This window comes from Sorex araneus, chromosome 1 (assembly GCF_027595985.1).
Source record: "Sorex araneus isolate mSorAra2 chromosome 1, mSorAra2.pri, whole genome shotgun sequence".
Classification (NCBI taxonomy): Eukaryota; Metazoa; Chordata; class Mammalia; order Eulipotyphla; family Soricidae; genus Sorex; species Sorex araneus.
This window is the reverse complement of record NC_073302.1, coordinates 1838225-1865352: the sequence shown is the minus strand read 5'-3', so window position 1 is coordinate 1865352 and position 27128 is coordinate 1838225. Positions and strand designations below refer to the sequence as shown.

The 27128-nt window shown below is 70.7% G+C and overlaps 1 protein-coding gene across 4 annotated transcripts; it reads right to left on the bottom strand.

Annotated features, from left to right (window-relative positions):
• Window positions 1–824: 824 nt before the first annotated feature.
• RALGDS (ral guanine nucleotide dissociation stimulator) lies at window positions 825–25359 on the bottom strand. 4 transcript variants are annotated; one of them, XM_055146573.1, is made up of 18 exons: window positions 25149–25359; window positions 7339–7449; window positions 6769–6962; window positions 6566–6664; window positions 6274–6467; window positions 5619–6178; window positions 5099–5314; window positions 4919–5022; window positions 4646–4730; window positions 3892–3960; window positions 3659–3745; window positions 3423–3455; window positions 3213–3334; window positions 3048–3143; window positions 2761–2962; window positions 2382–2624; window positions 1841–1955; window positions 825–1339 (listed from the first exon to the last, which is right to left on the bottom strand). In XM_055146573.1, exons 1-18 carry the CDS (start codon window positions 25164–25166, stop codon window positions 1167–1169), a joined length of 2721 nt encoding a protein of 906 aa, XP_055002548.1. In that variant the 5' UTR covers window positions 25167–25359; the 3' UTR covers window positions 825–1166. The 4 variants fall into 4 exon arrangements, with proteins under 4 accessions (XP_055002548.1, XP_055002545.1, XP_055002546.1 ...); XM_055146570.1 differs by lacking the exon at window positions 25149–25359 and adding an exon at window positions 11700–11952; XM_055146571.1 differs by lacking the exon at window positions 25149–25359 and adding an exon at window positions 11700–11951 and having other exon boundaries at window positions 6566–6661.
• Between the last annotated feature and the right edge of the window lie 1769 nt (window positions 25360–27128).

Below are 27128 nucleotides of genomic sequence, written 5' to 3'. Positions count from 1 at the left end.
GTGGGGTGGCAGCCACGTGCCCCAGGCGCTCTGAGCTGATTCAAACCCGGGGCCAAGGCTCCTGACTCCCACGCCCAACAATGTCGGGGGCTTTCCCACAGGCCTCCCTCACTGTGGGCAGGGCTGGCTCATGGAAGGTTCTGGAATCCTGGAGCTGGGCGGAAGGGACTGTAACAGCACCTGCCGGTCACTCTGGCTGGCCCCAGACACAGCAGGGGGGTGCTGAGACCTGCTGTCCCCACAGCCAAGCCCGTGTGGGGAGGGGACCCCAGGAGCAAAGGGTCGCCCACACCGAGCACGGCCTCGCCTGCTCACTCCCGGGGCCTGCGAGCGCGGGCTGGGGGTGTGTCCCTGAGTTCCTGCAATGGGGGGGGGGGCTCCGTGGCCTCCCTCCCGCCCTCGACCGTGGACAGGCTCACCCGCTGCCCCTCCCAACACACACAGGGCAGAGGCCGCGGCTCTTTGGGGTAAATCGGCGCCAACACGAGTAATGCCCAGGGCCCGGCCCTGGAGCCACGGGCCCCGGACTCCTCTGTTGGGTCTCCCTGCGGCCGGCCAGCCAGTCCTCGGGGTGGTACCTAGGGGGCGCCTAGGGGCACACCAAGCACGGGGAGGGGGGGCAGCGGGGATGGGAAACTCAGCTCCGGGGGACTCCTGGGGCGGGCCCAGCTGCAGCAACTCTAACTGGAGTCTTGTTACTTTGTTTCCTCCCGGATCCCTCCCCGCAGTCTTCTGACTCATACCGGGGGGCGCTGGGAGTCGCTGCCCCGACGTCGCAGGCTCCCCTGGCACCCCGGCGGGGGGCCGACGACAGCGCCAGGCTCTCGTAGAAACCGGGTTTTAATAGAATATTCAAGTCTAGCGTCCGCTATTTACAACAAATAAATATTGCCCCTCCCCCACTGGTAAACATTTTTCTTTTCGCCTTTTATACAAAGAGTCGCGCCCGTCGGGCCCGCGCGTCCTCCTGCCCCGGCGCCCGCGAGGCTCCCGGCCGGGGTGGGCGCGCGTCCGTGTCCCCGCGCGGCGCCCCGCGGGTGGGATCTTTGGTGCAGGCGGCCTGCGCGGGCCTGGCAGTGAGCCGGATCCGGGGCGCGGAAGGCACCTACGGCGGGCGGGCGGGGCGGCCAGGTCGGCCGGGGGCGTCAATCCCGGCGCCCCGGGCCCTAGAAGATGCCCTTGGCCATCCGCAGCCCCTTCTGCTTGGCGCGCGGGAGCGTGGAGCTGGCGCCCGCCCGCACCTTGGCGCCCTTGCCCGGCCGCCTCCGCAGCACGAAGTCGTAGTTGGCCGTGGAGTTCATGGCGTAGAACACGTTGGCGTTGTCGGGGATCTTCAGCTCTGGGGGCGGGGGCGGGGGCGGGTCAGCGGCGGGTGCTTGGACGCCCGCCCAGGGCTCCATCACCCCTCGCCCTGGTCTGCTCCGGGGGGCTGCAGCCTCCCTGCTCTGTAAGGCGGGGGTCCCACCTGCCCTGCCCCCCTCCCCGAGGCCGGTTCAGGACAGAGCGTCTAGGGAGCAGGGTGGTTTGTGCCTGGTGTGAGGACCCGGCGGCTGACCATCCCGCAGGGGGAGCGGGAGGACCAAGCTAGGTGGCCACTGGTCGTGCTCCCGGGGCCCTGCGTGGCGAGGCCGGTGACGGTCACCCCCTCTCTGCCGCCTCAGACTCAGGACTCGCTGGCTTGGTCGTGGGGGGGGGGGACCAGCACGGAGGGCCCTGCCTGGCCCCCTGTCTCCGCCCCTCTCCCAGCCTCTCTGCTGTGTCACCTGCTAGTTTCATCTGTGTCCCCCTGACCTGGGACCTCCCCAGGCTCAGCCCTGGGCTGTCCAGCAGCCCCACTCACTTCTGTCCTCCGAAATGACCTGCACCAGCTCATAGTCGTCCGGCTCCTCCTCGTCCAGGTTGTGTTTGTCCATGGCCTTGCGGATGACAGCCGGGGCCTTGTCCTGGCTGGTCACCTATGGTGGGGGACAGGCAGGCCATCAGGTCCAAGGGTCCCGAGTCACCCCCAAGTGCGGCTCAGAGCCTTGGGCCAGGTCCGTGCCCTGGCCCGGCGCCCCTGCCAGCTGGTCCGAGCGGCACATTCCACAGATCCCCCAGCATGGGCGGCGGAGCCAGCTGGAGGCCTGGGGGCAGCGCTGGGGTGTCCCCTCAGGCACCGGCACGGGTGAGACATGACTGCACAGTGAGCAGGACACAGCGTGGGCGTGAGAAGGGGCACCTGGTGAGGCAGGGAGCACCTGGGGGGGACGGGCAGGGCCCCCACCACCACGACCACCAGCGGGGGCTCCACGCACAGTGCTCCCGTCCCTGGGCTGCAGGCCCCCCCTCCCTCCAGACCCCGCCCCCCGCCTGCCTCGGTGCCAGCGCTCTGGGCGGCTCACCAGGAGGCTCTTGTACATGTTGCCGTTGTCCACGTCCAGGCTGACCCGGATGATGCAGTGGTCGCCCACCTGCTGGTTGTAGAGTGGCAGTGCAGAGGCGGAGCCGCAGACCCCCGACATGGACCGCTTGTGGCAGCGCACGGAGGCCACGGGAGTGGTGGAGGCCGAGGAGGAGGAGGCGCTGCTCGAGGCTGAGCTGATGCCCGACGTCTCCGGGGACGACTGCGAGGCCACCTCCCAGAACTGCGGGAGGACAGCGTCAGCGGCGCGGGGGGCGGGGCCGGGACAGGACGCGGGGCGGGACTTGGGCGGGGCGGAGCTAGAGCGGGGCGGGGCTTGGGCGGGGCGGGGCCAGGACGAGGGGCGGGGCGCGCCGCACCTTCTTCTCCTGCGCGTCGGGGGACTCGGGCACGAAGCTCAGGCTGATCTCCTCCACGTCGGAGCTGGAGGAGCCGGCCGAGTGCACGCTCAGCGCGTCCGCCAGGTCCCCGCCGCCCAGGTAGGGCCCGCACCGCAGCTGGTCGCACGACTTGGAGTGGGAGCTGCCACCCGCGCTGGGCTCGGCACTGGGCGCCTGGCGGCTGAGGGGGCACCGGGTGAGCCGGGCGCCCGCGCACTGCCCCCTGCGTACCCCCCGCCCCCACCCACCCCCCGGCCCACACCCACTCGCTCCAGCGCTTCACGATGGCTGTGCTCTTCTTCGCCTTGAGCGTGGTCCCGGCCGGCTCCGACGGGGGCTCCAGCTCGCACGAGAGGTTGTAGCTGGGGGCGGGAGGCGGCCGTGAGCCCCGGCCCCGCGGGGCGCCCCACCCGGGCCGGCGGCCCCCTCACCTCTCGGTCTCGCTGAGCCGCTCCACGGCGCGGAACCAGGCGGCGAAGGCCTCCTCGGGCTCGATGCTGTAGTTGTTACAGGCCGACTGCAGCAGCTTGATCTGCGCGATCACCTCGAACTCCTGCGGGAGGGACGCAGAGGCTGCGGCCCTTCCTCGCCGCCCCGCCCCTGCCCGCCCCGCCCCTGCCCCGCAGGGCCGCTCAGCTCACCTTCCTCCTCTTCTCGAAGTTGATGAGCCTGCCCTGGAAGGAGAGGCGCCTTCAGCGCGGCCGCCGCCCCGCACCCCTGCGGCTGCACCGCCCCGCGCGGACGCCAGGGGGCAGGGCCTTCCCCCACCCCTCCAAGGGCCACAGACCCTGGCCCAGCCTGGGGGGCACCTGACCTCAAAGGGACAGGGAGGGACGTGCCCCGCGTGACCCACCCCGGCCCACCGCCGCGCACTCACATAGAGATAGTCCTTCATGGCCGTGTCCAGCATCACCAGGTCTGTGAGGAAGGTGCCCAGGTAGGGGACGGTGCCCTGGATGGTGCCCTGTGAGGCCGGGCACGGCAGGTAAGCAGGCCAGGGTCCCTGCGCTACCTCCCCCGGCCCCGCCATGGACCTCCCCGCTCACTAGTCCCCCAGCAGCCCCAAGCCCCCGAGCCCGGCCTGAGCTGAGGCAGGGCACGCACACTCACCGTCTCCTTCGGACGCTTCTGAGCTCTCTTGGGGTTCATCTCCAGGGTGGCAAACTTGGAGGTGCCCTCCTGCCAGGGCATGGGGTGCACTCAGCGGGGGGCCACTCTGGCCTGCCTCAGCTGTCTCCCCATCTTATGGGGGGGTGGGGCCACACCTGGATCCTCTCAGGGCTTACTCCTGGCTCTGTGCTCAGGGAACACCCCTGGAGGGCTTGGGGGACCCTGCGAGCTCAGCACATAATTCCCGCCCTGCCTCCCTGAGCCCATTTCCCTGGCTGCACAGCGAGGCCTCTGGCCGGCACAAGCAGTAAAGTAGGGGGGGGCCGGGGGAGGGACGGGGACCCTGGGGGGCCCATCAAAGCTTCCCCTCCCCATGGGCCTCGGCCCAGTGCAGACTGGGCAAACAGTCCTTATTCTTTTTTTTTTGCTTTTTGGGTCACACCCCTTGATGCTCAGGGGTTACTCCTGGCTCTGCACTCAGGAATTACTCCTCCGGTGCTCAGGTGACCATACGGGATGCTGGGAATCGAACCCGGGTCAGCCGCGTGCAAGGCAAACGCCCTACCCGCTGTGCTATCTCTCCAGCTCCCAAACAGTCCTTATTCTTACGTAAGCATCTGGAGGTGCCACCAGCACCTGACAGCCCGCGGGGCACCGGTCAGGGATGGGCGGTCCCAGGTCCGGGCAGTGGGCCCTCCCGGGGAGTCCGGACGGGAAGGCAGGGGCCGAGTCTCCGGGGACCCCCGTGACCCACCTTGATGAGCAGCTCTCTGCTCAGGGAGTAGTTGTTCTCGTCCGAGAAGATCTCCGACAGCTTCTGGAACACTCGCAGGCTGTCCCTGCAGGAGGGAGGGACGGGGTGTCAGGGCGGGCGGGTCGGCCGTGTGCACACCGGGCTCCGCTGCGTCCCAAGGGTTCCCTGGGCAGGGCGGGGCAGGGCGAGCTCGCAGCCCCAGGCCGAGTGGTGAGGCGGGGAGATAGGCGTCGGGAGCAGCCGGGAGGGGCCCGGCGCCCGGTGGCGGCTCACCGGGGAACTTCCTCCCAGGTCTTCTTCAGGCGGTGGATGGCATTGCTCTGCAGGGCAGACAGGATGGCGTAGAGGGACGAGAAGTTCTTGAGGACTCGGCACTCCTGGGAGGGAGGGGGTGAGTGGGGAGACGCCCGGGCACAGGCCCCCAACGGGAGGGACGGGTCCTCGGGCGCATACCCTGGCCACCTCGATCCAGTGCTCCAGCACGCGCGCCCGGTCGCGGGCCGACACGCTGCGGGCGCCCAGGCAGGTGGTGATGACGCAGTTGGCCACGCTGTTGAACTGGGCCACGGTGGCGCGCACGGTGGGCGCCAGGTGCTCCTTGCCCTTCTTGTCCCGCTGCGACCAGATGGAGCCCAGGCAGTGGTACGGGACCACCTTCTTGAACAGCTCCTGCGGAGGGCTGTGGTCAGCGGGCCCCCGGCTGCCCAGGTACGGTCACCAACCCGAGGGGCCCAGGGGGCGGAGGACGAGGCTGGAGCCCGTACGAGTCCCCGGTTCCACTCCCGCACACAGGCCGGGGGCCACGCCCAGAAGGGGACTCGGGCCCCACCTGGCACTGTGGCGGGTCACCCCCACACAGCGGGGCGCGGCCACTCCGCTGAGTGCGTCGGGGCGCAGGGGGGACCCTCCCCGGTGAGGACAGAAGCCGGCGCTAGGCTGGCCACGGCAGGCCCGGGCAGCGGAGGACACTCACCGCGTCCATGAGCGTGAACTGCTCGGCCACCAGGTCCGCGGGGAAGGCCAGGATGTGCGGCCTGTCGGGCAGCCCGTTCTCGGCGGCTGCGGGCGGGGGCCAGGGGGGCTCGGGCGCCGCACGTGCCTCCAGCTCGAGGGTCTGCAGCAGAGTGGCCTCCAGCTCCGCGGCCGGGGGTGTGGGGGCCGGCACGGCCGCCTCGAGCTCTGGAGTGGGGCTGGGCGCGGGGCCCGGCACGGTGGTCTCCTCCGGCTCCGGACTCGGTGCTCGGGCTGGCGATGTGGGGAATTCCGGCTCGGGACTAGGTGCTCGGGCTGGTTTGGGCGCTGCCTCGACCTCCAGAGCCCGGGGAGACCCAAGCCCCAGAGCTGGACCTGGTGCTGGAGCCCGAGCCTGGGTGGGCTCAAGCTCTGGACCTGGAGCCAGCGCTGGAACCGGAGCCTGGGTGGGCTCAAACTCCGGAACTGGACCCGGCACCTGGGTGGACTCGAGCCCCAGAGCTGGGCTGGGCCGGGACGCTGGAGCCGGCGGGAGGTCCGGAGCAGGTTTCACAGCTGGCACTGGGGGACAAGAACACCGCAGCTGGAGGCTGGCCCCAGCACGGCGGGGAGCACCCAGAACCTCCCCGGGGAGGCCCCGCCGCCGGGGGCCTCACCCCCAGGCTCGGCGTCCGTGAGCTCCGCGTGCTCCAGCTGGGCCAGGAGGAGGTGGGCGCGGCGCTCCAGGTCCGAGCCGGGCATGTTGAGCTGCACGTAGGCCACCAGCTGCTTGAGGCAGGGGAAGTCGGGCGGCTGGCAGAAGTCCTCCGAGTACTGGTCCAGCCAGGTGCCCAGGATGGAGGAGATGGTGCTGGGGGTGGGCGGCACAGTCAGGCAGGGCGGAGCTCGGGGATGCCCTCCCCCTGGCGGGGACCCCCCGCCCGCCCCCCAGGCCTGGCGCCCACTCACTTCTTGAGCTGGTCCTGAGGGCCGCCGTCCTGGCCGGAGTAGGGCAGGATGCAGCCATATCTAGAGGGGGCCGTGAGGACGTCACAGGTGCGGTACCTGCTGGGGGCCGCGCGTTACCGGTGGGAAGGGGGGCGCCGATGACCCCGGTCCGGCCAGGCCACACCCCCCAGCCCCCGTCCGAGGCGTGGGGCGGAGGGACTCACCTTTTGAAGAGCAGGTCGAGGACGCGCTGGGTGGTGGTGAAGGTGCGGTAGGTGCAGAGGAAGATGGTCACGTAGGAGAGGTCGCGGCCCTGGAAGGCGGGCACCAGGTGCTCCACCAGCTTCTCCAGCGTGCCCGCCTTCACCGTGCGCACCCGGCACGTCTCCAGCAGCCCGAGCGCAGACTCATTCTCACACTGCGGGGGCATGACGTGCGTCAGCCGCAGACCCCGTGCGAGCATCACGGGGGGGGGGGGCACGACCGGGGCCCCAGGGAGCAGAGGGAGCCCAGGCCGGCAGGCCGGCCTCTCCTGACGGGGCAGGACGCCCGAGTCTGGCGAACGGCCAGTTCTAGAACGGGGGCAGGGCAGGTGGACACAGAGAAGCACCCCACAGCTGGGTGGCCACGGTCGGCGCCCTGCCTTCTGGAACGTTCCCAGCCAGGCTGCTTCTCCGCTGACACGTGGGCTACCAGGGGGCGCCAGAGGCTGGAGGGAGGCACACTGCGGGGCAGGGCCCGGGGCGGGGGCAGAGGACAAACAGCGACCACCCGGCCCGGCCCCCCACACTCACCCCCAGCCAGCGCTGGCCCCGGGGGGTGCCGTGGTGCGCCTGGACCCTGCGCAGGGAGATGGAGTAGATGACCCCGTTCACCAGCTCCTCGCTGATCTCCTGCGTCGAACCCTGCCGAGACAGCGGGGGGACGGGGGGCGCTCAGGGCCTGCAGCTGGGCCTGGGCAGGGGCCCTGCGGGGCAGCCCCAGCGCATCTGGTGACCGGTCACTGGTGAGCACTTGATGGGGCCACACAGGGGCCACCACGGTCGCTGGGCTTGGGGGTTTTGTCTGTCTGGAGCCGTACCTGGGGATGCTCAGGGCTCCCTCCTACCCAGGGATCGAACCCGGGCCCACTGCGTGCAAGGCCAATGTCCTCCCCGCCGTACTATCGCCTTGGCCCCACGGGGTCCAGCACTGGGCACACAGCCAGCCACGCCCCCTGGAGCCCCTGGGCATTGGTGGGGGCACTGCCCTCCCCGCTCAGCACATCCTGGTGCCGTGCAGGCAGCCGAGGGCTTCCCCGCGCCTGCGCCCACCGCAGTGTGTGCAGCACAGTGCCGGGGCCAGCGGGGGCCAGCGGGGGCCAGCGGGGGCCAGCGGGCCTGCCACCCCAGTCAGGAAGCAAGGCCAGGCCCTGTCCTGGGGCTGAGCCCCCTCCGGCTGGTTTGCAGGTACCGGGAGGGGCCCAAGGGAGTGAAGACAGACCGTGACCTCTGAGGGTCCAGGGAAGGGCTGGGGGGCCACCAGGGCCACCCCGCGAGTGGTCAGTGTGGACGGCACGGACCTTGGGCCCTGCTTGGCAGGGCAGGGCTCAGGGAAGCACCAGGACAAAGCACCTGGGCTCAGCCGGACCCCCAGATGTCAACAGGCTGTCCTGCCTGCTGCCCGCCTCCCCCCCGGGAAGGAAGGTGTCCCCTGGCAGCCCACTTCCTCGGTCCCCACCCCGGGCTTCCCCTGGCAGGACGGCCACGGAAGTCCCTGCGCTGACCCTGCGCTGCCTGAGCAGCCGCCAGTGGGGTTCTCGGGATCGGGGGGCAGTGCCGGGCTCCGGCCGCACGGGGAGCACAGCCCCACGGGAGGGAGTCCTCCCCTCCAGGCTCCTCCCCGGCCTCGGAGGCCCTGAAAGCCGGCCGTATCGGGCAACTGTCCAGCCCCCATTTCGCCAGTGTCCTGGGGCCGGAGGGGCCCGGAGGGGCCAGTCCTGGGGCATCACAGCCTCGGCTGCCGGGTGAACGCCCGAATCACCCCGATGGTTCGCGGGCTCCAAGCAGGACCCGCTGCCCCCGAGAAGCCCAGCCCTCACCTGCCTCTCAGTGGTGCTCCGCCAGCACCCGCACCGCAGTGCGCCCCCCGCGCCCGCCGGAAAAGCGACTCTGCACCGTGAGAGCAAGAGAGACAGAGACACACAGAGACACACACAGAGAGAGACAGAGACAGAGAGAGACACACAGAGACAAAGAGAGACAGAGAGAGACACACACAGAGTCAGAGACAAAGAGAGACAGAGACACAGAGTCAGAGACAAAGAGACAGACACACAGTGACAGAGAGAGACAAAGAGAGCAGAGACACACACAGAGACAGAGACACACACAAAGACAGAGAAAGCGAGCAGGAGAGGCACGGAGACAGGGAGAGAGACAGAGCGTGAGCAGGAGCAGGCCTCTCTGGCAGCCAGCAGCTGGCCGGCCCGCCTGGCCGTCATGTGATCCCCAGCCCTGCCCCCACCCCCAAGGGGCCCCTTCTGCCAGCCAGGCGGTGGGGGAGGGCGGGAGGCCGAGCGGCGAGGCTGGGGGGGCCGTGCGCACCCGCGGCACAGATGGGGGCTCACCCGACTCGGCTCACGCGGGAGGTCCCGTGCCGTCACCCGCACCCCGGGACGCTGGGCCCTGCCGCGGCCCCCCGCGTGGATGCTCAGGGCTGCTCGGGTCCCGGCAGCCTGCCAGGGCCCACGGCCCAGCTCCCCCGGGCAGTGCCTGGGTGCCCCCGCGCCCCCTCGGGCAGGGACGGGTGATGAGCTGGGGCCGGGGGTCTCCCTGCACCGCCGCTGAGCTGCTGCCCAGCCACTGCTCAGAGGCCCCCCAGCACTCACCCCTGCGACCAGCAGCCCCCGAGAATGGGGGGTCCCAGGCAGGCCTCAGGCTGGCCGGGGGCAGCCAGGAGCACTGCAGGGGCTGGGGGCCGGCCTGACTCCTGCAGCTCCAGCCCGGCAGGGGGACTCCAGCAGCAAGGCCCGGCCGAGTCCCGCCCCCTTCACGCGAGAGCACGCAGGGATGCAGCCGCAACAGGGGGCACGTCGGACCCCCGCACCGCAGCCCAGGGCGGGAGCTGGAGTTTGGGATGGGGGGGCAGCCCGAGCAGAGCCCAGTGGAGGAGGAGGTGTGCGGGCGGGAGGCCCCAGGCCCCTCCTGGTCCTGACCACCAGGTCTGCCCTGACCCCGGGCGCTCTGCAGGGGGGCGGCGTGGAGACCCCAGTCCCAGCATCAGGAGCCCCTGCATACACCCCCCAACGCCCTGACACCTCCCGCGCCTGGAGGGAAACCCTGAGCCTGAACCACACCCTGGCTGGGGCGAGGTCGGACAAGGAGGGCAGGGACCGCCCCAGGCCAGGTCACGCCACACTGGACCCTGGAGGAGTCTGCCTCAAGGCCACCTGCGGGGAGCCAGGGCTGGACACAGGGGAGGTTCCCCTGCCTGCCGGGCACTGCCCCCTGAGGTGCGGAGGGTGGGGCCGGGCCTGTGACCCCCAGCCTGCCGGTCAGCACCAGCGCTGGGCCACAGGACAGCTGGGCCTGCTGGGTGTCCAGTGTGGTGTGGGCACGCCTCTGCGGTTCCTGGGGAAGCACAAGTGGTCACCAAGGCAAGCTGGTGGCCTGGCCGGAACTCCCTGGACAGGCCCTGGGCCCCCCTTCACTGCCCAGGGCAGGCCAGGGATGAGGTCAGAGCCGCTCCAAGTGCTGCGGGGTTCGCCCCGGCAGCCCCATCACTCAGTGTGTGTGTGTGTGGGTGGGGGGGAGTGCACTATGGCGGAGCAAGGCTGGGGACCTTGGGGTCAGCAGTGCTGGGGTTGCTGGACGCACTCGGAGCCCCCCTGGGGCCACCAGGCTTTGGGCCAGCCCGGCCCTCACCACCTGCTCCTGCACCCGGAGCAGCCCAGCAGGCTGGCACGTCCCCCGGCCCGGGACGGAAGGGGGCTGTGGGCCCAGTCGGTCAGGCCCCCTGCTCCGGGGCGGCGGGAAGCCTGCGTGTGCAGGCCCGGCCGTCCCCCGACCCCGTGAGGAGCAGTGACACGCCACTGCCCACGGGCCCCTGGCACGGACAGGCTGGCCAGCCTCCGGGGCCGCAGGACAGGTGCACGGGGCGAGGGGCGGGGGGCTCCCACCCCCAGGGCTGTTCCCCACCCTGACCCCGGGCTCTCTGAGCTAGTCCCCTACCGAGAACTTGGGGTTCAGAAGCAACAGGCCCAGCGGGGTGGACTTGGCACCCCCACACAGAGCGCGGCCAGATGTGCGAGGGCATGTGGGCACGGCGGCGGGAAGGACGGGGCGGGAGGACTGTCCCGGGGCTTTCCAGAGCGGACGGGGACCCTGAGCGGGGCCGAACGGGCTCTGGCACGAGGCAGTGACCAGGAAACCGGCCCGGGAGGGGGTGGCGCTGGGCGCGGGGAGGGACAGGGACTTCCCCGCCCCCTCCGGCCCTGCTAAATGGTCATTGTGTTGGTTTCCTGCCCGGCTCCTCTCCTGCCAGGACCCCGCTTTCCTGGCCGGGCCAGAAGCTTCCCCTTCGCCCCAGCAGCGGCCACGGGCGAGGGGACTGGGGGGGACAGGGCCGGGGGCCCAGGACGCGGATGGGAGAGAGGAAGAGCGGCGGCGCGGGAGCCAGGAAGCTGCCCTGCTCCAGGCCGGCTCCCGGCACACAAAGCCCGGGCGGCTGCCAGACTAATGAAAGGCAGATGAGAGCTGGCCGCGGTCAGGCTCCCCCTCCCTGGGGGTCCCGCGGCCGCTCCCCCGCCCAGCGCTGGGGCCGCCTCCGGCTGCGGGCCCCAAACCTGCTGGGGCACCTGGGCTGTGACGGAGCTGCGGGGGACCCCGGCTGACAGCTGTCGGGGGCCCACGGGGATGGGGAGCACCAGCGGACCCCGGGTTCCTGAGCACGGGAGGCGCGAGAACTTCCCCGAGCGCGGGTGCCGCGCAGGGGAGGGGCCCCGGCCCGCTCCCGCCCTCCCGGGTCTCCCGGTCCCGGGAGCGACCCCACCGCCCCGCTGCTGCGAGTCCAGCGGGTCCAGCCCCGGCGCGGCGCCCGCCCCGCAGCCCCCCCGCCCGCGCCCGCCCCGGCCCCCGGTGCATCCTGGGTCCCGGGCGCGCAGGTGTCCGCTCACCTGCGTCCCGTCGGGCTCGCCCGCGCCGACGCGCGGCAGGTCGGGGTCGAGCGGCGTGAAGCTGTGCAGCACCACGGGGCAGCTGTCGGGGCCGCCCACCTCCAGGCGCACGGCGTCCCACACGCTGCGGCTCCGCCGCGAGCCCGGAAACAGCGGCTCGGCGCCGCCCGCAGGCCCGGCCGCCTCGGCCCACATGCGCTGCACCATGGGCGGCTCGCGGCGGCGCGGGCGGCCGGGCCGCGGGAGCCGGGGCGGCGCGGGCGGCGGCGGCCAGCGCGGCTCGGCGCGGCCGACACTCTGCGCCCGCGGCCCGGCCCCGCCGAGTCAGCGCGGGGGCGGGGGCGGGGCCTGGCGGGGCGGGGCCGAGCAGGGCCGGGGCGGGGCCTGGCCTCCCGGGGCCCAGCACGGGCCGGGGGCGGGGCCTGGCGGGGCGGGGCCTCCCGGGGCCCAGCACGGGCCGGGGGCGGGGCCTGGAGGGGCGGGGCCTGGGATGCCGAAGGGCGCCTGGTCCCCGCCCGCCCACAGCTGTCACTTAAAGCGTCCACGCAGAATGGGAGCCAGTGCCTGGTGCGGAGTCTGTGAATGACCGCGGCTCCTCCAGCCACCCACGAATTCTAGTGGAGCCCCCCCCGGCCCTCTGTGGGCTCTATCTCGGCCTTAGGGTCACCCAGAGACGGAGTGGAAGGAGGAACAGTCCGGGGAAGGGGCCTGGGGCCGCCCCGGCGGAGATGGGCAGCTGGGAAGGAAGGAGACAGCCTGTTTCTCCAGCAGCGGGGGCAGGGCTGGACAGCCCGCGCACCCGTGTAGGTGCCCACCTGAGCACCCGTCCTTGCCTCTGGGCACCTGGCAAAGCCTGCGAAGATGGTGGGAAGTTCTCAGGGCTCCAAAGATTTCCTGCCCTTTGACCCTCCGGCCCTGGCCTTGTGAATCCCCCCAAGGAAGCCATCAGAGGCGTGGCCGTGGGATTCCATGGATGCCTCTAGCACCCACCACCCAACCAAACCGCTACAGCCTGGCTAGGGCCGTCTTTGGCGGACCCCGGCAGAGAGGGGGTCAGGGTAAGAGTGCCCGATGTAGAATGCAGCACGGGGGACCGTGGCCACTTGCACATTAGCTCAGAGGCACCTGCTCCCCACTGTCCTTCTGGACAGTGCTTCGGTTTTTTCCTCTTTCCCTTGGAATTTTCTGATGTTTCTAAAATATTTTTATAGCCATGCAAGTGTCATAAATGCTGGAGTGGTTTGTTTGTTTGTTGGAATCCAAAGATGCGTAGATTAGCTTAGGTGGAGTCCCAAGGAGCCTGTTTCCGGAAGCTTCTGGACCTGTCTGCCAGGTGGGTAGGGCGTAGCTCCAAGACAGACCCTGGAGGTGCCAGCAGAGGGACACTGCCCTCAGCTGGAGGTCTCCCCTTTATCTCTCCCAGGGAGGAGCCCGGGAAGCCGCTGGCGCCCATTTTATTGCCTGGAAGCAGGCCCAGAGGCCAAGTGACTCAGAGGGCAGAGGGGAGGGACCCAAGGTCACCTCTGCTCTGCCCTTGAGGAGCTGGGCTGGGGGCAGGGACAGCCAAACTGCAAAGCGCTGAGGGGCTCATCTGTAATCACCCCCAGCAGCCTCTCCTCTGACCGCCCCACGGAGGACGCTGGGGGTCTCCCTCCCAACCAGGACCCCCTCTGCCTTCTCCCCCAGGGGCTCCCCTTGTAACGTGCCACTCGCTGCCTCCTGCCCTCCTTACACACACCTGTGTGTGCATCCACCTGCACACACATGTGCACATGCGTGCACATACAGCAAGGCAAGGAAGGCACACATGTGCAGGTATGCATGGACACATGGGAACGCGCATGCACGGGCAAGACACATGCACACACAACACTAAAGCACACACGAGACGGGCGCACCCCCTCCCCGGAGGCAGGGCCTGGCTCTGACACGCTCCCCCTGCACCCCTCGGAAGACCCCTGTCTCCACAGCGGGTTCCCCCTGCCCACCGGCACCCTGAGACTCAGGGAGCCCGCGCCCTGCCCACCACCCCGGTCAGCGCTCCCAGGACGCGCCCCACTCTCGCCTCCTTCTGGGTCGCCCCAAGGCCGGGGGTCAGTCCCGGCCCAGGGCAGGGCCAGCAGGGAGAAGGCGCCCCACCAAGACCCCTCCCCACACTCCCCAGCCCCCCGAGCCACAGGACAGGCAGGACAGCCAGGCTCGGGCTCTGCAGGCGCCAGCGTGAACAGAGACGCTGGGCGCGGGGGATAAGCGGGAGCGAGCGTGGGAACTGTCAGAGCCGCCGGCCCATGGGACAGAGGGACCAACCAGGGGCCGCGCAGGGCAACCTCGAACACAGAGCCACTGAGGGGGCTGGATCCGCCGCCCAGTGGGAAAGGCGCCCAGAGGTCCCCTGAGGCCCACCGAGAGTGACCCTGAACCCAGAGCTGTGCACCTGGGTGTGGCCGAAGACCAAAACCAACAAAAAGCCAGAAGTCACGGGCCGGGGTCCCTGGCGGGCCCGGGAGCACTCAGAGCGAGCATCCCTGCCACTCTCCGTCCCGGAAGAGAGGGACAGAGGGAGGGCGCGAGCTTCAGGGCCCGCGGCAGGGTCACAGGGTCATAGGGGAGCCCGCAGCCTCTCTGCACTAAGGGAGGCCGGGCACGGGGCAGTCTGGACAGACCCTCCGGGCTCTGCGGGAAGCGTCCTGGGGGCCGTGGGGGTCACCAGCAGCTCCCAGCCCCTGGCGCAGGAAGCCGACTGCCGGCTGTGGGCCGACCTCAGGCGAGAGCCGGGCCAGACCCAGCCTACACGCGTGTTTGGCTTGGCTGGAAACGTGTTTTCGAAGCTGAGAGGCAACAATGAAAGGTCATGTGGTTTCATAGGAAAATCCATACTTCCGGCTTCCCCAGTGACACGGGCTCACCTGCTCAGACGAGTGCCCACGAAGGGCCGTCCGTCCCCTCCTGCGGCCTGGCAGCTCCCTCCCTCCCTCCCTCCCCCCTCCCTCTCCCCCTCTTCCCCCCTCTCTCCCCCCTCCCTCCCTCCCTTCCCACTATCTCCCCCTCTCTCTTCCTCCCCCTCTTCCCCCCTCTCCCCTCCCTCTCTCTCCCCCTCTTCCCCTCTCTCCCCCCTCCCTCCCTTCCCACTACCTCCCTCCCTCTCTCTCCCCCTCCCTCTCTCTCCCTCCCCACTCCCTCCCTCCGTCCATCTTCTTCCCTCTCCCTCCCTCTCTTCTCTCTTTCTTTTTATTTCCATTTTGGGCCAGGACTAGTGGTGTGCTCAGAGCTCACTCCCGCTGGTGCTCAGGGGCCCTACAGAGTGCCAGGACTGACCCCGGCCCGGCCAAGAGCAAGGAAAGCTCCTGCCCTGCCCGCGGCCCTCTGTCAGGACAGACCTGGGCCTCCTCCTGCCTCCCAGCCAACTAGGACACAGCAGCCAGAGGGGCCTGGGTCCAACACATGCACACACACACACACACACACACACACGCACGCACACACACGTGCACACACATGCACACACATGCACACACATGCACACTTAAACATATACTCATACACTCACAGACAAGTATATTCACACATATACACTCATACATATACACACACTCATACACTCACATACACATATACTCACACACATACTCATATAACTCATACATTCACACACACGTGCCACATGCGCGCACACACGCACACTTAAACATACTCATACACTCACAGACAAGTATATTCACACATATACACACTCATACATATACACACACTCACTCACATACACATATACTCACACACATACTCTCATATAACTCATACACTCACACATACACATGCCCACACATTCATACAGTCACATATACACGTACACTCACACACACACACACACATGCACTGCACTGACACACCCACACAGACACACTGACACATGCACACATACACACTGTCACACATACACGCACTCGCACACTCACCTCTGCCCTCACCTCCAGCCTCACACACAGTCGCTGCCCCCCACTCCTGTGGCCCAGGCTCCCCCGCCAGGCCCAGCCGGGCAGGACACAGCACGGACGTGGGCCAGGATCTCAGGAAACGGGGCGTGTGCGGGCGGGGCGAGCCCCTCGGGGGGAGGTGGGCCACCAGCACTGCCCAGAGGCCACAGGCCAGACCTGGGCCACAGGCCAGACCTGGGCCTTGCCAAGCCCAGGAGAACGCCAGGACCCCCGGCCCAGCACACACCACCCAACTGGGACCCCCGCTCAGCCCCCTCCGATGGGACCCCCGGCTCGCCTCCCCCGCTCGGCCCCCACCCTGGCACCCTACTCGCACTGGCCCGGCAGGCCCTTGGCCACGCCTGCAGGCGGGTGTGGCCGTCCAGCGTCTGTCGGTCTGTCTGTCCGCCCGAGCGGGGAAGCCCTCGTAGGCGGTGAGCACACCCCTTGTCAGCAGCTGACTCACAGGGAGCTCCGGGAACCTCCAGGCCCCCACCTGGGCTGGGGCGGGGCCGGGGTTCAGGAGGGACGTGTCGTGTCGGTCACACCTCGGGTATCGGGCATCGAGGTCACGGCGACGCGCAGGGGGCCGGGGGCTGGCCTGGCCGGACACACCAGCAGGCCCCTCGGGATGCCAGGACAGAGCCGCCATGTGACCATGTGACCAGCACCTCTGGTCCTGGGATGCCGGACCCCCCAAGGGCGCCCCACGACCCGTGCGTGGACAGGAAATGGGCGAGAGGCAGCCGGTGGCACGGCCCGTGGGGAGTGTGACCGTGAGAGCCGGGACAGGGCTGGGGCGGCGCGGGCACCCCTGACCTGGAGCCCTGCAGCCCCCCGGGGTGCCCACGGATCCGAAAAAGGACAGAATAGACGGAGCAGAAGAGGGGCCGCTGCCCGGGGGTCCAGGGGCAGAGAACAGCCACACACAGGCGCCCTCGCGGACCAGAGACCAGGACGGAGCCATAGCGCAGCCCCCCGGCCCCGTGGGGAGTCGGCGTGGATGGAGCCGTGACCCCAGGCCCCCAACCCCCCCTGACCCCCGTGGGGAGTCGGCGTGGACGGAGTTGTGACCCCCAGGCCCCAAACCCCCCTGACCCCTGTGGGGAGTCCGCGTGGACGGAGCCGTGACCCCCAGGCCCCCAACCCCCCCTGACCCCCGTGGGGAGTCTTCGTGGACGGAGCCATGACTCTGAGACCCCCAACCCTCCTGACCCCCGTGGGGAGTCTGCGTGGACGGAGCCGAGACCCCAGGCCCCCAACCCCCGGCCCCATGGGGAGTCGGCGTGGACGGAGCCGTGACCCCCAGGCCCCCAACACCCCCTGACCCCTGTGGGGAGTCCATGTGGACAAAGCTGTGACCCCGAGACCCCCAACCCCCCGACCCCCGTGGGGAGCCCTGAGCACAGCCCACAGCCCATCGCCCGCTGCCGCCGCAGGCCTGGGTCGGCCACCAGCGCTGCTCTCACAGCCCCGAGCGGGCGGGCAGCTGAGCCGGCCAAACCCCCCCAACCAGTTCCCACAGAGGCCGAGAGGACGGGCCCTCCCCACGGCCCCGGGCGCCCCGACCTGGCGGGCTTCCCGGCAGAGGCGCTCGCTCCTCCTGCAGACTCACCTCAGGGGCCGGGGCCGGCAGCAGCGGGGGCCTACGGGGGGGCGCGCGGCGGGCACTGGCCCAGCGCCGGGCGGTCACGACCACGGACACGCAGGTGAGGGACAGCCAGGCCCTGCGCTCCCGGGGCTCCGCGGGCCGGGCACCCCGGGCCATGGCAGGCGGCACCCCAGCTGGCGGGAGGCCCTGGGATGGTCTGCCCGTGTGTGTCCCTCGGGGCCGCTGGGGCCGGGGCCCCGAGTGCCGAGGCCTGGTGTCACCTGCATGGCTGTCATACCTGCTGCTCTGACGGGCAGCCCAAGAATTCCCGCTTGTCCCGGGCCACGGGCACGTGGGGACACGGGCTCGGCGTGCAGCCAACGGCCACTCCCTGCCTCAGGGCCCCCCACCAGGGCTAGGAGACTGGGACAAGACAGGACGCTTGTTCCCAGCCACCGCTTCATTCTAGGACCTTCCCTGGCCCCCCACCCTATCTCACAGAAGCTGCCCCACGGCCCCCAGAGCCCCGCCGGGCAGATGCTGTCTGGCCTCAGCCCCCCGACTCCCACACGTCCCAGCACCCCAGAACCGGGGGCACCCACCTGCTCAGCGTCTCTCTGGGGCCCACAGACCCAGGACTGAGGCGGGGTGCCCCCTTACCTTCCCGGGGCCCGGCCGGGCACGCGGGCCGGGCAGGGGCTGGACAGGGTCTCCAGAGCCGGCCAGCAGGCACGTGGGGCCCCGGGTGCGGGCAGGGCTGACAGGGCGCCCGGCCGCCAGCCCCGTCTCTGAGCTCCTCACATCCTCTTCCGGAGGCCCGGTGGGCGCGGGGGTGGGCGCGGGGGCCCGGCGGGCAGGCGGCACCGTGCCAGAAGGAGGAAGCTTAGTTCCTGCGGGCCGCGCTTCCGCCCCGGGGGAGGGTCCCGGAGCTTCCCCCCACTCGCTCCCCAGGGACCTCCGCCCTCTGGGCTCCGGCTGGCCGCCCAGCGGCACCCAGGAAGGAAGAGAGAAGACGCGAGTCCCAGGTGGCAGTGGCCGTCCCGCCCCCAGGCCCCCCACCCTGGGCTGCCCCTTCTCCCCGGAGCCCACCTTCCCGCCCCCCTCCGGATGGGCACTGGGCGGCCTGGGTGTGCCAGGTGCGTGCCCAGGGGACGAGAGGGGGTGCACAGGGCGGGGCACGTGGCTCGGCCTGGCCCTGGGGCCCAGGACCCGCTGCCCCTTCTTGGGGGCAGGGAGGAGACTCAGGCCTGCAGTGTGGCCGAGGGCTCGGGCCTGGGGCCCCGCACGCGCCCGCACCGCCGCCCTCCGAGCCATTTCCCCGGGCGGAGGCTCCGGGTCTGGGACAGCCGGTCAGGACCAGGCGTGCCCAGGAACGCGGGCAGCCTGCGGGCAGGGACAGGGCGCCGGCCTGAGGGTGGAGCTCGGGCCCCCGGCACAGCCACCCCCCTGCAGGGACCCTGTCGGGACCCCCAGGACCGGCCCGCCACGCCAGAAGCTCCACACAGGTGCCGTGGGGGCGGCGGGGGCGGGGGCCGGCGTGTTTACAAACACGGAGCCCGTGTGCGGCTGTCGCTAGGGCCGTGACTCAGCCGCCCGCCACTGTTTACTCGCCGACATCCTGCCCAGGAAACAGGCGGGGACCTCGCACCCGCTTTCCTGCGCCTCAGCTGGGGGGGCCAGGGCACCCCAGCTGCCCCCACTCTGGTTTCCGGGAACCCGAGGCTGACGGCTCCGTCCGTTTCCCCCCCCAGTCCTGGAGCTGGGGGAGGGCGGCTTCTGTGACCTCTGACCTCTGACCTCCATCCTGCCTCCTTCTCTGATGATGCCCTCAGGGAGTAGCCCTGTGGCTGGTTTCCTACGCAAAGGTCCCCCTGGGAACACCCCACAGCCTGGCCCAGCTCAGGCCTCTCGGGTGGGAAACAGAACCAGGAAGTGAGAAGCCCCCGGAGCAGCTCTGTGGCGGAAACGTGGCAGCCCAGGCCCAGAGAGGGCAAACGACTTGCCGAGGCTGCACAGCACAGGGGAGCCAAAGCCAGGCCCACCTCCAGCCCTGCCTGGCCCCCAGGACAGCCCACAGGCAGGCTCAGGGGCGGGCGGACGAGGGAGGGGGTGTCCGCCCCGTCGGGGACCAGCTCTGGTCCCTGCTCCTCACCCTCGCTACGGCGGGAGCACCGGTGCGGGCAGGACTCTTCACGGCGGGCGGGGCTCCTGGGAGCCCCTGGACACAGCAGGCGACGCCCCTGGACCGGTGCTCTCGGGCAAGGCCGCCCCTTCTCACTGGGGGTGCAGTGCCGGGGCCCCTGGCTCAGGCCCCGCAGTGGGGACACCTGGGCCCGGGCCCCGGAGAGGGACTGGCAGCTCCTCGGGGCGCGACCCGGCAGATGCTGTCCCCGGGCAGGGGTCCCCGCCGCCCCGCCCCACCCCGCCGCTGGGGCCAAGGGCCGCAGGGACGGGCGCAGCCCCCAGTGGGGCGCAGATGCGGGTGGCCAAGATGTCACACCTCCCGGGACCCTCCTCAGGCCACACCGGGGCCCTGCCAGGAAGGACCCGTGCACCCTCGCTCCCGCCCCTGCACGGGCAGCCCAGTCCGCCAGGACACGCGTGCAGTGCCAGGCCCAGCCCAGGCCTTGGTCACGCCCTGGGAGCCTCCGGGCACCTATGGGGTGGGCGGGCCAGCCCGCGGCCACGCCACACACACAGGCACTCAGACACGGCAGGCACACAGGCATGATACACACATGCATGTAGGCACCCGAGGAAGGCAAAGGTAGGCACATACATGCATGTGGGCACACATACATGTAGAAATGCACTGTGAACACACATAAGGCACTGTGTGGACATACGCACACACATGTAGGCAATGGGCACACGTGTAAGCACACACAACGCCAGACACACACCCGTAGGCACACATGGGTGAGGACATGCCGCGTAAGCATGCCATACAGACACGTGTCACAGGCCCACTCAGATACACGTGTGCAGGAGAGTAGGTGGCACCTCCCGGCCACCTGGGCGGTACGACTGGGGACACTTCCTGCTCGCTCACACGGGCACTGCCGGGGACGGGTGTGGACGACTCACCTTTCAGGGAAGGGTCAGTCAAACCCATTAGGAGCCTGCGGTGTAGGCGGACAGGTGCGGGGTGGGGAGAGACTTCCCAGAACGGGAGGGTGGCGGGACCCTGGGCAAGGAAGACCTGGAGCCCCGGCCCCCGGGACACCGCCAGCCTTCAGAGGAGGCACCCGGAAGGCTTCCTGGAAGAGGCAGCCAGGCGGGGGAAGGAGCTGCGGGAAGGGGACGCCCAGGCCGGGCTGGCTAGGAGGGGGGGCACTCTTTCCCAGAAGTGGGGCGAGGAGCCCCTGGGACCGGAGACGCCCGCAGCCTGGGAATCCTCCTTCCCAAACCCCACTGTGGCCTGGCACGGGCCCCCTGGGAGGGTGGTGAGTCCTGCTGGAGGCACCCCCAGCCCCCTTGGCAGGACCGTGTCCAGCAGCGCCCAGCGCCCGGGACTTCGGGGCCAGGGGCACGGGGACAAACGGGCCCTTGTGGAGCAGAGCGCCTGCCGTGCCAGGGACACTGCGTGCCCGGTGCCGCCACCCGCCTGTGCCCACCGCGGGGGCTCGGCTGGGAAGCCGGCTGCCCTTTCAGAGGGCGCCTCCGGCTCGGCGGCCCCGGGAGGGGTGGGCGGGCGCCCTGGTTCCCGCAGCGCTGCCCGGGCGGACTTCAGGCCCCGGGCACCCCCCACCACGGTGGGGCATGGAGCGGACCCCCCAGCCTCCGCACCCCCCCAGACAGACCCCCATCCCACACTTGAGCCCCCTGCACTCACCATCCCCCGCCCCCGCATCCCCCCAGGAGACGAGCCCTCCCCCTCAGGGACCTAACCACGCCCTTGCCCACCTACCCACGCCCCTGCCCACCTACCCACGCCCCTGCCCACCTAGCCACCCCCTGCCCCGCAGCCAGCCCAGCCGGACACTCCCCAGAGCTCCCCCGCAAGCGGCTGGTCAGTGTCCCGGTGGACGGAGGAGCCCTGGACACCGCAGGTGGGGAGCCGCGTGTCCGGTCCACCCACACCTCAGCAGCTGGAGGCCCGAGGGCAGCCCCGGGGCCCTTAGTCTCAGGGAGGGGTGCCATCGGGCAGCGGGGGGGCCTGTCCACGCCAGGGGCCACAGGTGGGACCCCAGCCTGGGCGGAAGCTGCTGCACCCGCCCTGACCTCCAGCAAGTCAGGCCCAGCCCAGGGGCGTGGGTGGAGGGGGTCGGCCAGGGCAGATTCCCACCACCCAGGTGGCCCCAGGTGACCCGTGGCTGGGTGGGGCGGGGCTAGGCTCAGGCCACGCCCACGTGGGCGGGGCTTCTGAACCTGGGGCCACTCCTGGGCCAGAACTGCCGGGTCCTCACCGTGGGCTCAGGCTCAGCGCCCAGCAGAGGCGGGGTGCAGCCCAGGCTGAGGGTGGGGGCTCTCCCGCACCCCGGTTTCCCTGGCCCACATCAGCACTGTCGTGGGCGCTGGGTCCCTCCGTCTGGCCTGCCGCGGGGATGGTGGCAACTGCCCGCTCTCTCCCGTCCCCGGAAGGCGGGTCCCAGAAGGACCTAGAGTCCCCTTTGCCCCCTGCAGACAGGCCCAGCTCAAGGCAGCACGGGAGGCGGGAGTGTGGGTGAAGGTCCTCAGGGAGTGACCGCCAAGGCGGGGTCACCAACAGCCCACGAGCCGGTCCCTGGGCCCTTCAGGGCCCATCTGCACCCCCCACCCCTTGTGCGCGAGACGCCCCCACCTGGGTCCTGCCTGGTGGGGTGCAGGGCACGGCCCACAGACAGCCGGACCCTCCGGGGGCCAGCGGGTGGGCCCAGCACGGTGCGGACATCTGGGTGTGGCCAGACACTGAGGTCCGTCTCCTAGGCGGTGCCTGCGGACCGCTCCCCGCCCCCCACCCCCAGGAGAAGCCACCAAGGGTGGGGGCTGTCGGGGTTCTGAGCAGGGGCACACAGGCGGGACGCCATGGTATGCGTGGAGTCTGAGGTCACCCAGAGGGAGCGCCCTTGCCCTCGGGCTCCTGGCAGCGGGGACACCCACAGGTGCCTGCCCAGCTCACACGCGGCTGGCACTTAAAGGCCCCACCCAGGGTGCCCTGTGCCTCCTGGCTCCGGGCCAGGGCCAACTGCCACCAGGCACCCCGCAGGGAGGCACCGCTGCTGAGGGCAGCCTGAGGCAGGGAGCGGGCACGGGGAGGGGCTGCTGAGGCCACGCCCACCCTGGCCACGAGGGTCACACACAGACCCGGGGAAGCCCCCACTCACGCCTGCCCGCAGGCGAGTATTTTGGGGACCTGTGGTTGCCAAGCAACATGTCAGGTTGCCATGGGAACCCTCCCTTCTGCGGGGCCTTTTAGGGGGACTTGGCTGCTTCCACCTCCTGCCCTCACCTCGCTGGGAGGAGTCCTGGGGCCCAGCCCCGCGCCCCCCGTGCAGGGCCCCCCACGGGGACCCCAGAGCGGGCCGCTCGGAGCTCCAGGCTGTGATTAGCGGGCGCGACGGCGCTGTTTACCGCTGCCCGAGCCACACCTGGCTCCAGCCTGCCCGGCCCTGCCCCTCGAGCACACGCCCCAGCGCGCACAGGAGCGGGCGGTGGGGACGCGCCCCCGACGCGCAGCCCCTGCTCTGGAGCTGGACCCTGCAGGGCCCGGCCCCCCGCGCCCCGCACTCGGCATTCTCCCGTGGGAATTCTCTGTCCAGCTCCGCTCCCCGCCCCCCACGCCAGGGCCTGCCCCGTCCCACCTGCCAGGGCCTGAGGGGCTGCAGGGAGAGCCAGGCCAGTGGGCGGCTGGCGCTGCCCTCCACCCGCCAGCTGGACACCGGACACTCCCCTGCCCTGCGCCGCGAGACGCCCTCCGTGGGAACACACCACCAGGCCACAGCGCCCCCTGCTGTCCCGGCCTCACCGCCCCCAGGGTCAGCCCCCTGGCAGAGGGACCCCCTGAAAGAACAAGGCCCTGTGGTGTTGAACGCCCAGCTGGTGGGAGTGTCCCAGCAGCCCAGGGCTAACCCAGGGACCACCCCCCGGGCTGGGAGTAACCCCCGTCCTGCCCTCAGAGCCCCGGGGGCGCGGGGCAGAGGTGCCTCCTTCAGGAGCACCCTCCAGCGCCCGCCCCGCCTCTGCGGGACTCTGGGCAGACGCCCTGCGTGCCCGGCTGCGGGGTGGGCACCCAGGAGCACGCTGTTGGCATGTACCGGGCCTCGAGTCGAAAGGGGATCGCGGGGAGCTGGTGGCCACAGGGCGGCCGTTGAGGGGCGTCCACGGCCTCAGCCCCTGCGATGGCGGGGTCCCACTGGTCACTCCTCCCTGACCAGCCCCTTTGCTTCCAGCATCCCCCGGCCCCAGGCACTGTTCCAGCATCTTCGGCCCACAGACACCTTCGGGTATCGAGGAGCTGACGCAGGGTCCGAGGGCCGGGAGAGGTGCCGGGCACACGGTCGTGGGTCCGGGAGGGTCTGGCGCTGCCCGTCCCTTTCTTCCTGCTCCCCGACCACACTCCCTCCTGCCCCCAGCCTGCCCGTGCGTCCCCCACGGGTGCACGGCCCCCATCTTCCTGGTCACGCACAGATGTCACCCTAGGGGCCTGGGACACCTCTGGGGCACAGATGTCACCTTGGGGGGCTGGAACACCCCGGGGCCAGGCCTCCCACAGCTCTGCTCTTTTCCCCCTGGGGGGTCCCAGCCTCTGCCCCCTCCTCTAAGGTCATGTGCTGGGGGAGGGCCCAGGCTGACCTACCACCCAGGCCAGAGCAGGTGCGGGGGCCACAGAGCCTGAGGAACAGAGAATCTCTGTGGGCTGGGAGCCAGAGGATGCAGGGGGATGTGGCTGGAGGGCTGGGGGGTGGGGGTCCCAGGGCCACTTCCGGCTGCAGGTGCTCCAAGACCCCGGCTCAGTGGGCGCAGCCCGCCCCCTGGTGGTCAGCCCCAGCACTGCAGCCACCCGCAGGAAACCAGAAAACAAAACACACCCCTTTGTTTGGGGGTAGTCAAGGCAGCGGCTCCCCGGGGCGCGGGAGGGCAGAGAGGCAGAGCCTGCAGGCGGCGGGCCAGGGGCCTCCGGATCCGGCCGCCCCCGGCGCCCTCCCGTGCCCTGGGCCCCGCTTTGCAAATGAGGACCGCAGGGCTGCCACTGATCCCGAGAGGCGGCCCGGGGGTGGGGGGCTGCCGCCGGGCACCCGCGGCCTCTGCCGAGGGGCACCAGAGCCCGAGCATCTCCAAGGACGGCCCCAGCCCCGCAGGCTCTTCCCGGCACTGGTGTCCGGCTCCCCCCGGCCCCCCCAGGAACCCCCTGGTGACGCGCCGCCTGTGCGCCCTGATTTATGGGGAGTCGGGGTCCGTCCCGTTTGCAGGTGGCCAGAGTGGAGGACGCAGGACCCGGGAGTCTGTCCTTGCCAGGCTGCCTGGGGGTGGCCCGGGAACTTTGGGGCCCCTGACACTCCCCCCGGCATCTCCTGCTCCCCGGCCTGTGCGCTCCGGCGCCTCCTTTCTTCCCCGCCCGAGTCACCCGTCCCCGTGTCATCCCCTCTGACCCTCCCACCTGTGAACTCGGCGGAGTAGCTGCGGGCGCCCACGGGAGCGGCCGGGCTCAGCCCGGGGGGCCGGGGCTTCCCGGGACCTCAGAGACGCTCCTCTGGCAGGGGAGCCCCTGGGAGGGGCCGGGCCCTGCGCCCCGGGTCCCGGGGGCGGGCCCCGGCTCCCCGGCCTCAGTTTCCCCGTTACACCAGGCGGGCAGGACGCGGAGCTGCGTACGGGGACCTGGAGCGCGGCCGCGTCGCCGGGACCCTGCCCGCGGCGGGGGTCGTGCGGTGGTCGCCGCCCGGCGGCGCGGGCTGGGCGGGCACTCACCTGGCAATCTACCATCATCCTCAGCCCTGGCAGCGCATCGCCGGCCGCAGGGCGGGGCCCGGGGCTCGCTGAGGCCGTTGGCCTCGGGCCGCGCGCGGCGCAGGGGGGCGCCGGGCGGCGGGGCTCATGGCGTGGCCTCCCGTCCCCGCCGGGCCCGCGGCTCCGTCGCCCGCGCCGCTCCCATTGTCTGCGCCGCGCCGCGCTGCCGGCCGCTCGGGCCCCGCGTCTCGGTGCAGCCCGGGCTCCCGGGCTCCGGCCGGGGGGCGGGGACAGCGGCGGCCCCGCCCCGCCGCGCCAGGCCCCGCCCTCCCCGCGCAGACGCCCCGCCCCTCGCGCTAAGGTCCCGCCCCGCCAGGCCCCGCCTTGACGCCACGCCCCCTCGCGCTAAGGTCCCGCCCCCTCGCGCCAGACCCTTCCTCGCGCTAAGGTCCCGCCCCTCCTCGCGCAGAGGCCCCGCCCCCACGAACAAAGGCCCCGCCCCGGACGGGCTAGGCCCCGCACGCACCCGCCAGGCCCCGCCCACTCCGCGCGCATTTAGGTGAGGGGCCGAGCTGGGGGTCGCGCTGGAGGACTGCACCGGCTCTCCTCCCGCGGGCGGCCTCGGGGTGGGGGTGTCCACTTGTCCCCAGCCCGTTCCCTGGGTGTCGGCGAGGGGGTCCGTGAAGACCGGGGGACGCTGGGACCCCAAGCGTACAGCCAGCAGCCGCCTGAGAAGGAGGCCTGGAGCGGGGAGGGGGCGGCGGGCGGCAGAGGCAGGGCCAGCCGCACCCCTGCCCGGCGCCTTCCCTGGGGACACTCTTCCCTGCGCCTGGTGTCAGAGGGTCAGGTCTTCGCCTTACTCCGCCCTGAGTGACCATTCCAGCTGGAGACTTCCTCGTCCTGTGCTCGGGACCCCACAGCCCCCACCCTCCCGGGGGTCGCGGCTGTGGTCCCCAGTCCCCAGGCAGGGGGCGGAGCTCGGGGCCAGCGAGCGCGCGGCTTCCCGGACAGTGGCTGCCAGGTCGGGGGCTCCCAGGTCAGGAAAACCCAAGGCTGTGCTGGCACCGGGGGCCGAGGAGGGGGCTTCTGAGCTGCCCTGGGTGGGGCTGGGGGAGGCTGGGGGTCCCAGCAGGCATTGGGGGCCGCGAGAAGCCCGTCCCCAGCAAGTGCTTTAAGATGCAGCCACTGATGCCCGATGCCCTGGTGGTTGATGAGGGGCTGTGGTGGCGCGGGAGGCCCCTGGGTCTCCTTTGCTCTGCCTCCCCCGTGGATCAAACCGGGGCTCTCACCCGCCTCCGCTTTCAGAAGTCATGCCACATCCATGCTGCGGAGGTCTCCTGGGGTTGAGGTACCACTCTGTTGGCATGCACCTGCGTGGGTCTGCCCAATGATGGGAAGAAATGGAGGAGAGTAAGGGACCTGGGGGGAGGTCCCTGACCTGTGAATGGTGAAGAGGCACACTTCAAGGAGGGCTGCCTGGAAGAGGCGGTCTGGAACTGTTTGGTAATAGAACAGAGAGCCTGATTTTGGGGGTGGGGACATAAGCAGAAGCTGTGGGACCAGGCCCCACAGCTGATCAGTGGAGCTGGACTGGGACTGGTGGGAAGTGACCAGGAGAGCACAGGAGGCCGTTTTAGGGGCCATCCTAGCAGACACTGTCCAGCTATACATCTCTCTTGGCTCCACCCACAGTGCTCAGGACTTGCTCCTAGCTCCGAACTCGGGGTCGCTCCTGATGGAGCTTGGGACCCTGTGGGGTGCCAGGGGTAGGACCCAGGCTGGCCACGTTCAAGGCCAACGTCCTCCCAGCTGTGCTCACTGTCACGGCCACAAGAGCCAAAGGAGGGGGAGGGGGGGAGCAGGCTCAGCACTTTGCATGTGAAGGACCCAGAGGGACAGCGTGAGGCTCCAGGCACTGTGGCTCGGCCGGGACGGCCCACTGGCCAGCTGGGCTTCGCTGCTGGCCTGAGAAGGAACGGTTTGGGGCGGTCACTCTGGGTC

Excerpts from the sequence above, each read along its gene's own strand:
- RALGDS (XM_055146570.1), bottom strand. The coding sequence starts at position 11,906 with ATGGTGCAGCGCATGTGGGCCGAGGCGGCCGGGCCTGCGGGCGGCGCC. Across the intron at positions 2,963-3,047 it reads ATCGTGAAGCGCTGGAGCGA|CCGCCAGGCGCCCAGTGCCG; the intron begins GTGGGTGTGGGC and ends GTGCCCCCTCAG. Across the intron at positions 2,625-2,760 it reads CCGACGCGCAGGAGAAGAAG|TTCTGGGAGGTGGCCTCGCA; the intron begins GTGCGGCGCGCC and ends GTCCTCCCGCAG.